This window comes from Topomyia yanbarensis, chromosome 1 (genome assembly GCF_030247195.1).
Source record: "Topomyia yanbarensis strain Yona2022 chromosome 1, ASM3024719v1, whole genome shotgun sequence".
In the NCBI taxonomy this organism is placed as follows: Eukaryota; Metazoa; Arthropoda; class Insecta; order Diptera; family Culicidae; genus Topomyia; species Topomyia yanbarensis.
In genome coordinates, this window is record NC_080670.1 from 143,367,628 (window position 1) to 143,377,873 (window position 10,246).

Below are 10,246 nucleotides of genomic sequence, written 5' to 3' on the forward strand. Positions count from 1 at the left end.
TTATTCGAATCGAAAGTAACGTAATCCTATTTCACGTTGGGAAAATTAGTAGCACTCGGTTAAGGTCACTTAATATTTTTTCGTTCCACTTCGAGGTAGTCACACGAGACCTATGATGTACGTTCTGTTAATTATTGATCTCTGTATTCACATTACGCTAAAAACTACAGAATGCCAATGATTCGATTGTGGCGCTTCAAAATGATATGGTCAATGTTAAATACTATTTGAATAATAAAGAACTGGATATGAAGTTCTCGGTAGTTTTGTAATTTACATGGTAAATTAGTAGTAAAAAGGCAGCGGTCAATGAAGCATTTGGATAAAAATGTGTTTATCTATGGGCGCAGTATGACTGGAAGTACAGAGTAGCTTTTGAGCATGATTTGTTCAACTGATTCATATATGTTAGCAGTACCATACATCCATGTAAAATACGTTTAAAAGTTTTCGGAATCACCTGTTATTTTTTGTGGCTAGCATTGCTAAAGGAACATACGTTTAAGGAAGTTTACAATGATTTTTTTAATTTCTTTATTTGTATGCATATATATATATTATATCTGTATAAATATTATAAAATGACTATTTCAAATTCATGAAAATAACTACGGACATTCAGAATTTTAGTTATCTAAACTATTCTCTCTTATGTATATCAGCTTTTGTAAAATTGAAGAAGCTAGTTCTCCGGTTTTTCGGCTTGAGTGTACCAATCCTCGCTGAAATAGGTAATATCATTATGCGATAGTATACAGCAAACGTCCGTAACAGTTTTGAAATTGTATTGCATTGGTTATTTGGAATAGTGTTGGACGAATTAGTAGGAATTTCGAGGAAGTATTGGAACTGGTTGATGTTATAGCGTGATATTTCATAACTGTCACAAACTGTTTGCTCTTATATTCAAATTACACTTACCACCCAGGAACGTTCTCTGGTTCATCACACCGCTGAAGATCTTCATTGTAAACTAATCCTGAGTCGCAATTACCCCTTCTCGGCTCAATACCATTGAGACAAATGTAGAATTTGGAACAATCCTCCGGGTGCGGAAAGTTTGGATGAGACACTACTTGACCATTTTTATCCATTTTTTTGTAGTCTTTGGGACATTGAAAGCCATCATCAAGTTTTTCTGTTGATCAAGATGGTGTTATTACCAAAAAGTGAGGTAGATCAGATATGGTACTCACTATTTGCATTGCTTCCACAGTCAACGCGATTCGCCATATCAGGCCATACACATGTACCGGTGCTTAATTCGAAATGTAAACCTGCCACACAACTCATTTCGAGCTCACGCCCATTCACACAGTTGAAGAATACGTTGCAGATTGTTGGATCTGGATGAGGGAAGAACCCGTTTTGCCTAGGACACACCCCTACTGGATTCGGTTTTTCTAAAATAATCGTTGTTTAAGATGATTAAGATTTGTCTTTCTATACAGCAACAATTTGATATAATACATACGCAGCTCCTTGCGGTATCCGCAGTCTACATTGAAAATTTGATCACACTTATTAGGCAGCTTACTGCTTGGATTAAATACAAGCCCATCCGGACAAAGTTTTTCCTTAAAGCGTCCGTTATTGCATTCGTAATATTTATCGCACTGATATGGATCTTCGAATTGACCATCTTCTCGAGGGCAGGTGAACTCAAAATATTCCTCATCTTCGGCAGCATCTGGGGGATGTCAGGCGAAACATATGAGAAAGAAATGAAAGGAAAAGTGATCAGTTTCGCTGGGGTGCTTGACATAATACTTGGAAATATCGACGTAATATAATTTACATAACCTGTCGTTCTTCAAGGCCATTTGAGCTACGGTCTGTTAATCGTAAACAATGTTTAGGATGCTCAGTCTACTTACTGCAACCGAAGATGGTTAAAGCAATCAGGAAGAGTGATTTGTACATGCTGTCTAAATGTGCTCGATGTGGATCCCTCTTTCTTTCTCTTTTTTCCCTCAGATGCTAGAAAGGGAGGGGGGCTGTGGACCGAACGCTGCAAATGTTTTTACCAGACTAGTGGTCGCTGTTGATGAGCCTCTTTCTTTTTGTTGATTTGGACACCCCTTCCTTGCTGGAATGACAGATACATATATGTGAAACCGTACAGGCTGAACCAGGTTGATGGTAGCGACAGCATCATAATGGTACATAGATCGTAGTCGCAACACGCTGTGTATTACAGATGCAGAGATCTAGTTCTTTTAAGTCGTAACCTGGGCGTACGAGATATGAAAATATCAGCTACTTCGAGCGCCATATATCGCTTGATTGGTTGCTTGTTAATTGGTTTACGGATCGCATCCGTCTACCTTGCCAGCACATGATCTACTGTTACGCCCACAGAAATTTTTAATGCTTGTTGGATCTAAAAAGTGAAGCAGATGCAATTTTGAAGTTGCAAACACGTAAAATAATCAATTGTATACAACTTAAATCCATATATAGGTCATGAGTAACTATGACATTTTTTTTCTGATCTCTAGTTTTTTGAATTTGCTTTATACGAGCATGAAGGCTAACTCGTTCAAAACTACCTTCGTTTACTCTCGTGGTTTGTAGTTGGGTAATTATGCAAACTGTCCAGAAGCGACCGGTTTTCTCCATTGCAGGTTGTAATTGACTCATAGAGACTGTGAACATATATGCACGATTTGTGCTCCATCGTACAAACAACGGCGCGCCGTGGTGAATGTATCGGCGATTGTTCGATTACGAGATTTAGATTTACGTGTTACTGAGCCTTTTGCTTGAACAACTATATGGACTGGCAAATTTAGAATAGCCTTGCATTCCACTGTATACTTTCTAATCTAAGTGCAATAGAGTGCGCTAATAAGATGGGGAGTATACATCGGTTAACCATACAAAAGGTTAGACGAAGATTTTTTTCTATTCAGTTGACAGAATATTGATATAATTTACAAGTTCTTTCAGCACACGATAAGAGGCATGAAATAAGACAAGTAGAGTTTTCATACTACATCTCGTAACTGAACGCAACCGATTATGAGCGCATAGGGAAGTTTTGGAAATTCTACAACGATTCGAAGCATCCTGAATATAGATGAAATTCTTTAGTGATAAATGAAAGCCTAATACGGACATAGCTTTAAGTCAAAATTACACCTTTCCGATCCGATTCAATACCGTGCACGGACGCCAATATTCTTTTATACAATTCATATACGAGCATTCACACTTGTCCGGGACGATGCCGTGCCGGGCAAGTGTCAATGCTCGTATTTGATTTGTATGAAACAATATTTGTGTCCGTGCACGGAACTAAACTGGCACTGAAATGGTTCGGATAGGTATGAATAGTGCTTTATTCAATACACGCTGAAGACCAAATTTGGCCCTATAGTTGGGCCACAAAGCGGTACATGCAGAAAAGAAGAACTTTTTAGGAATTTTAAGGGGTATCCTCATGCAGATGTGAAGAAAAAGTTAAGAGAAGTTATAGGGCTCGGTCAAGCCAGTGCTACCACATTTCGGTTACTATTACAAAGTTGTACTCATAATTCAATTAGGTCACCCTTCTTCATTTTTTTTGTTTCGTTTGACTATTAGCAAACCGAAGTTGTTCAGTAGGGTGTGACAAAAATTAGATTTCTGCTCCCAGTAACTTTTTGGATATCAGTGAGGTCCTAGAACAATTGGGCAATTTCTTAGCTCAATCAGTGAATCTATATTTGTGCGCCCACTGTTTAAAGTTTACATGGGATTTCAAATGGGGAAATTGGTTTTCACAAAACAATTCCTCCAGGAGTCACCCATTGCCTCCTTAAAATAAGTCGTTATGATGTTTTTATGTTTACGATCTGACTCTTGTGGAAAACCTTATTCAGCAGAAACCGATTGATGAGCTGACGATTGATAAAATAATGATATTTACTTAGGGTGACTATATCAGGCGAGTAAAAAACCTGGACAGTCGAAAGGGTTGCCCGTTACCTCTCAATCGACTGTGCCTTCTCCATGTGTTTTCGGCAGATAAAAAGTTCTGGGGTCTGTCAGACAGAGTTTCAGCAGTAAAAAAGCTCTGGCGATCTGGGAGGAAGAGCTCAGCCAGAAAATCTTTCGTCGGAATTCGATCACAGAAACGTCAACGGTCCCAAATAGCTTCTCTGCACTATACCTGGCAATCTCCAATGACAATCATTATCACTCGATATGAGAGCTAGGAACAGAACAAGCTGCAAAACCTACCGTTATTTCCAAATTTCTCCATTTTATAGAATATTATATGAAAACTGGTTGGTCGGATAGGTTGGTGTAAATTTATTTATTTATTTATTTATTTATTTATTTATTTATTTACTTATTTATTTATTTATTTATTTATTTATTTATTTATTTATTTATTTATTTATTTATTTATTTATTTATTTATTTATTTATTTATTTATTTTTTTATTCATTTATTTATTTATTTATTTATTTATTGACACCAACAGGCTTCTTTGCCCCAATGGTGGTACCTTAAACTAGAATAAATAATATCAGTTTGAACGCAACATTCCATACTCCTTGTTATGTAGGATGCTAGACTCGGCAGGTTAGTCGCAGTGTCCAGGCGTGAAGCCATGTTAATCGTCTATTAAGTATTTTTATTTCATTTCTTTAACATGGCTCAATGCTTTAGCTTACCTGAGCCGTTGATCTTTTAATATTAACAGTGTATATAAAAATAAATAAATCGAATTTTATTGAATATCCATCGGACTTTGTGTACGCGATTCGTTACTTTGCGTGAAAATCTTATTTCTTGTTAGAGATACCACAGATAACAGACGTTTAGGCTCGATTTGAATCGTGTGTAAATACCCGCTGCTGAAATTCCGAATAAATAAGACTCCTGAAACACGTGTCAAACGTTTGTAGATGTCGCAGTGATCGATACAATGCAGTTAGAGTGCAGCTGTCAAACATGTGTAGCAAACAGTTGCGCAGATGGCAATAGTGAAACACGGATTTCCAACGTTTATCAATTTGAAAATTTACACAGGTTTTTGAAGAAATTTTGTTCTAGCCTAAACGTCTGTTATCTGTGGAGATACATTAACTGCATTGCCCGTTGTTGCTTGGGGATATAGTCCGCTTTCCCTCGGTTTATAGTTTTCGTTCATGCTATCCTCGCAGTTGATGTTGTATAGGTTTTCACGATTACCTGGTTTGAGTTGTCTATGGGACCTACGGGTCACGATCGTGTATCCGTGTTCTTTGTCATTTATTTTATCATTCCGTCACTTCCGGATTCCATCGTTACGTATCCCGACATGATGGTTATAATGAATTTATTGGTAGTCCATGGGTATAGGTCGTGTAGACGCATATCAATCTTATCATTGTCAACATAAACGGGTATCTTGATTCTAACATTGGCATGCTCAACGACGTATTGCATGTTTTCTTGCATACCATGGCTAGGCCATGTAGAGTAGTAGTAACGAGTAGTCGTTACCGTAAAGGAAACCAGTACAGAGAGAACAAGGGGAATAACACGCATACAGGCACACACCGGTAAGCTAAAATGTGAAGACAAATACAGAAGCATTTCATGAGATGTACATCCAGAACAGCGTAGTAAAGAGACACTTTTAGTTTGGCCAGCAATCGGAATAGACGCGTTTTATTTCGCAGTGAACCGATATCACAGGCCACACTTTTAAACGTTATCAGTACATCATAACGAGTATGGTGGAATTGTATGACGACGACTTTCGTAAATTTAAACTGCATTTGCACCTTTAAAAACGCTTTTAATCCACCTAACAGTGTGATGGGACATTTCTTATAACTCTTTTCACTCTCTTCGGATATTACATCGTTTGAGAACATTTAGAACTTGATGCTTCGCGATGTTTTTGATAACACATACTACATGGGATAGATCTCAAACCAAATCAATGGGAAAGCGAAAAAATGGCCCATAAACTAGACATACAAACGAATTATTGCTAATGCTCTGTTAATAAAATTTCTAAATTCTTCAATCAATGCATTGTAGTGGGAAAACTGAATTTTCCTAAAGGGGTTATATATTGTACTGTGCCAAAAAAATCGAATTTTTTTTTTAATCGACTTGAAGTTTATACTTTACTCAAATTTCCAACGTGACTGAGAACTAAGAAATCAACACTTTTTCTTGAGAAAAGCGATACTTGGTTTTATTTCCTTTTTAAGAACTATTGTGTTTTTTACATCCTAGATTGCATGATTCAGTGATCGAAACCCAAAACTTCATGAAGTATTTGAAATTATTAAATTAAAATTTGTGTTTGCTATTGAAATTGACAAAATGATAGTATCGCCCCTTTGACGATTGTTTACTTTTTCGGTCCCACTTATCAGCATTGAAGTATCGCCCTTACGTTTTTTTACAATACCAATTTTACAATTGGTGGGGGTTTGGTGAAAATCGATCTTACTGTCCAAACGGCATAGTTCCGAAACCGTAATTTTTGAAGTTTTAAAATTATGCAGAATTAATTTTTCAGACAATAGTAACAGAGTTCGTGCCTTTAGCGAATTTGTTGAGACTTTATTGTAGTCATGAATATTAACCTGAGAAAATTCACCATAAATACTTCTTGGACGATATACCGTCAAAATTATTTTATCAAATGATGCGCTGTTTAATGTTTGTAAAACTCATCGAAGATACTAAACCTCCGAAATTGGCGGTTTCAAAATGATGCTATCTTGACCTTAAATTACTGTTTTTGAATATTTTACCTATACATATAATTGGTCATACAACAAACATCAAATGCTCATCAAAATCGATCAGAACCTGCTAGAGTCGAATGGAAAGCGTCATTTTTCATAAATTTCTCTCTACATTCGGAAATTGTTATCCTCGTTATTAATCATATTACGTTTTCATCTCAATTCGACGCATTCCCAAAATAAAAACCTGTTTTAATCCACCTAATGGTGCAATTGTGCTTTTCTCATTTGTCCAGACTACGATTCCATGGCTGGTTATGTTCAATACAATGGTGGAAATGAATATTACATGTTCAGTACGATTTGCACATACGCACAATGGATCCACAGCCACGATCTTGAGATACTATGTGATACTGAAACATCGCTTGAAACCAGCGGCGGATCAAGGAGAAAGATCCGGGAGATCCAGGTCCTGCCGAAAATTTTCAACTTGTTAAGAAATTTTAAACTAGTTTTAATTTTAAAGTAGCAACCCTTCACTGCATACTCCCTCCGGGCCGGTATGATTGACGATTTTTAGAGTGATTGCATAACCTTTCTATATGAGAAAGGCAAAAATGTACCAAAGTCCAAAAAATCAATTTTTGTCAAACATCTCAATGTTTCATGCATTTTAAAGTCATTTGGCATCAAAAATACAAATTTGATATTGAAAATTTTTCATTTCAGTTTATATGGGAATTTGCTGTGTGATTGCACTCTTCAACTCGTAACTCCGGAACCGGAAGTCCCATCAATTAAAAAATCAATAGCTGCCGATGGGAAGGTTATAGCTTTCATTTGAGACTAACTTTGTGCAAATCGGTCCAGCCATCTCTGAGAAACAGAGGTCACATTTTTTCCTCATACACACATACATACACACACAGACATTTTCCGATCTCGACGAACTGAGTCGATTGGCATATGACACTCGGCTCTCCGGGTCGGGATTAGATTGACGAATTTTAGAGTGAATGAGAAAGGCAAAAACATTTTTAGCAAATGTTGAAAGTTATGCATCTTTTTGGTGAGTAGTTCTATGTTTCATAGACGTTAAATCAATTTTAACTTCGCTTCCTATTAAATAAAGACCCTAATTACAGTACATATCTACAAAAACGAGCTCAATTTTTAAAATAAATCTAAGGATTATGATTGATTACAGAACTCTGGATTTTTTTTTAAATCTGAGGATTATGATTGATTACAGAACTCTGGAATTTTCTATTGGAATGTTTTCAGGCAGGAATTTGATATTGATGCAATTAGACAACTGTGAAATCAAGACCAATAGATCAGTTACATATCAGGATCACATTCCGACAATTTATCAAAAGTCCTCATGATGTTTACAACAACAGGTTATCAATCTACGGATCAGATAATTGTTATTGTAAAATTGAATTAAATCAGTCTGCAGCAATAAATTTTCAACTTCAATCCAATATTTTTTTTGGGTGTGGTGGAGGGGCGGGGGGCGTTGTATGGTGTTAAACCCCAAAACCTTCTCTTGGCTACGCCGTTGCTTGTAGTTATTTATTTCGCTTTTCATTTTCCGATATGTTTCAGATCGATCCGATGGTCATAAGTTAGAAAAATTGCAGTCAGAAGGTTCGCACAAATGAACATTTTTGCACTGATAAGTTATCAAGTTCCTTCCAGACAACTTGGAAGTGTTCGGTGATTATTTCTAGCGGTTGTAGATAGAAAAAAGAAATACAAAATTCTTTTTATCGTAATAATGTTTGGCTTATTTCAATGGATTATTACTATATTGAACAATAAATAGGCGACAAAAGGTAATCCACAAACAACAATCCATAACTTTTAAAGTATTCAAAATAGATATTTAAAGTCTTCAGTACAGTTATTCGCAAAAGTAAGAGCTACAAATTTGCTGAAGACATCATTTCGATATAATCACTTCCAAGAAAATTTGTGAAAATATCTCACTCATAGGGGGATTAATCAGCAAAAGCACAATACCAAAAGAAAGGGCATATTACCTCCATTAAATTCTCCGAAGATACTATTTACCTAAAATTAGCCGTTTTGGCGTTAATAATAGATTACATGTTTTTGGTCATATTTCTGGCAATTGGAAATGATAAAAATCTTTCGTCCGCATTTAATTATAAATATCTCTTTTGATAATAGTCCGATTTCAACAATCCATAGCTTGTTCGAAAGGTATTCGTTAAAGCTGTCTAAAAACATATAAATTGTTAATCTATATTGTCAGTTTCAGCAGATAATTTGAAAAAATTGCAAAAAACGCCATTTTTACGCATTCAAACATTCATATCTTGGAAACTAAACATCAGAATCAAAAACAAATTAATAGCGTTCATACTGTTTTTTAGTTCTTTCATTTAAAATTGGTTTGGATAAGATCGGTTCAGCCATTGCTGAGAAACACGAATGAGAATTTGTCCGTTACATACACACACACACACACACACATTGTCCCAAATCGTCGAGCTGAGTCGATTGGTATATAAGACTCGGCCCTCCGGGCCTCGGAAAAAATCTTGAAAGTTTGAGCGAATTCTATACATTTCTTTTATAAGAAATGTAAAACTATTCCACTTCGTGAACACTAGGGCGGATTGAGCAGTGTTTAAACAGGCGGTCATTAAGTTTCAAACATCTTGAAATTAACGATCGATACCGCACCGATGAAAGTAAAGGTACTTTACTGTTCACATTTCCTTGGGGCAACTATTATTTTTCGATTACTTTGCTTAGTTATGGCACTGGCGCGGTACATGTAGACAGCAGACTAGGTAGACTGGTATTGACCTTGAAGTGATTTCATAATCACCAGCTCGAGAGAGCGCTTAATGAAGTTATTCCACGATAGTTGTTGATGTTTCGCTATTTTCCTTTTTATTTAATGGATATCCCGGAAGACGAAAAAATGCCACTAGCGAAAGAACTCAAAAAGATGCAGAATCACCAAAACGTTGATGTGGCTTCACAGAGGTATTCTTTGGGTCCCGGATTGAAAGACGCTTTAAGTCGAGAAGAAGCTCTGGTAATCATCGTTTCATCGATATTGATAGCGGGCACAGTTTGGACCACAACTGGAATCGGTCCGATTTGTTCGTATGTCAAATTTCCTTGCCAACGGACTACAGATGCTACGTACATACGAACGCCTCTTTCTCTTTTCAATTTCCATGTAGGAAAAGGAAGTGGAAAAGACAAATAACGAAGTAAAGAGAGCACTCTTGAGAGATTCAAAAAACCATCAGAAGATACAATTGGAAGATTCGAGTGTACACTCAGGTTTTTTACGCGGTTTTTGCGCGGTATTTGTTATGCGGTTTTTTACGCGGATTTTGAAATTTATGCGGTTTTCATTTACGCGGATTTTGAAATTTACGCGGTTTTCATTTACACGGATTTCTTAATTTACGCGGTATCCATTAACGAGGTTCCCATTCACGCGGATTCTTAAATTTACACGGTCTTCATTTATGCGGATTTTGAAATTTACGCGGTTTTC

The 10,246-nt window shown here is 36.4% G+C and overlaps 1 protein-coding gene across 2 annotated transcripts; it reads right to left on the reverse strand.

Moving 5' to 3' along the window:
- Nucleotides 1–555: 555 nt before the first annotated feature.
- Nucleotides 556–2,326, reverse strand: LOC131675912 (protein obstructor-E-like). Of its 2 annotated transcripts, none has more exons than XM_058955042.1 (5): nucleotides 1,878–2,326; nucleotides 1,475–1,690; nucleotides 1,197–1,403; nucleotides 922–1,138; nucleotides 556–702 (listed from the first exon to the last, which is right to left on the reverse strand). In XM_058955042.1, exons 1-5 carry the CDS (start codon nucleotides 1,921–1,923, stop codon nucleotides 627–629), a joined length of 762 nt encoding a protein of 253 aa, XP_058811025.1. In that variant the 5' UTR covers nucleotides 1,924–2,326; the 3' UTR covers nucleotides 556–626. The 2 variants fall into 2 exon arrangements, with proteins under 2 accessions (XP_058811025.1, XP_058811029.1); XM_058955046.1 differs by having other exon boundaries at nucleotides 556–722.
- Between the last annotated feature and the right edge of the window lie 7,920 nt (nucleotides 2,327–10,246).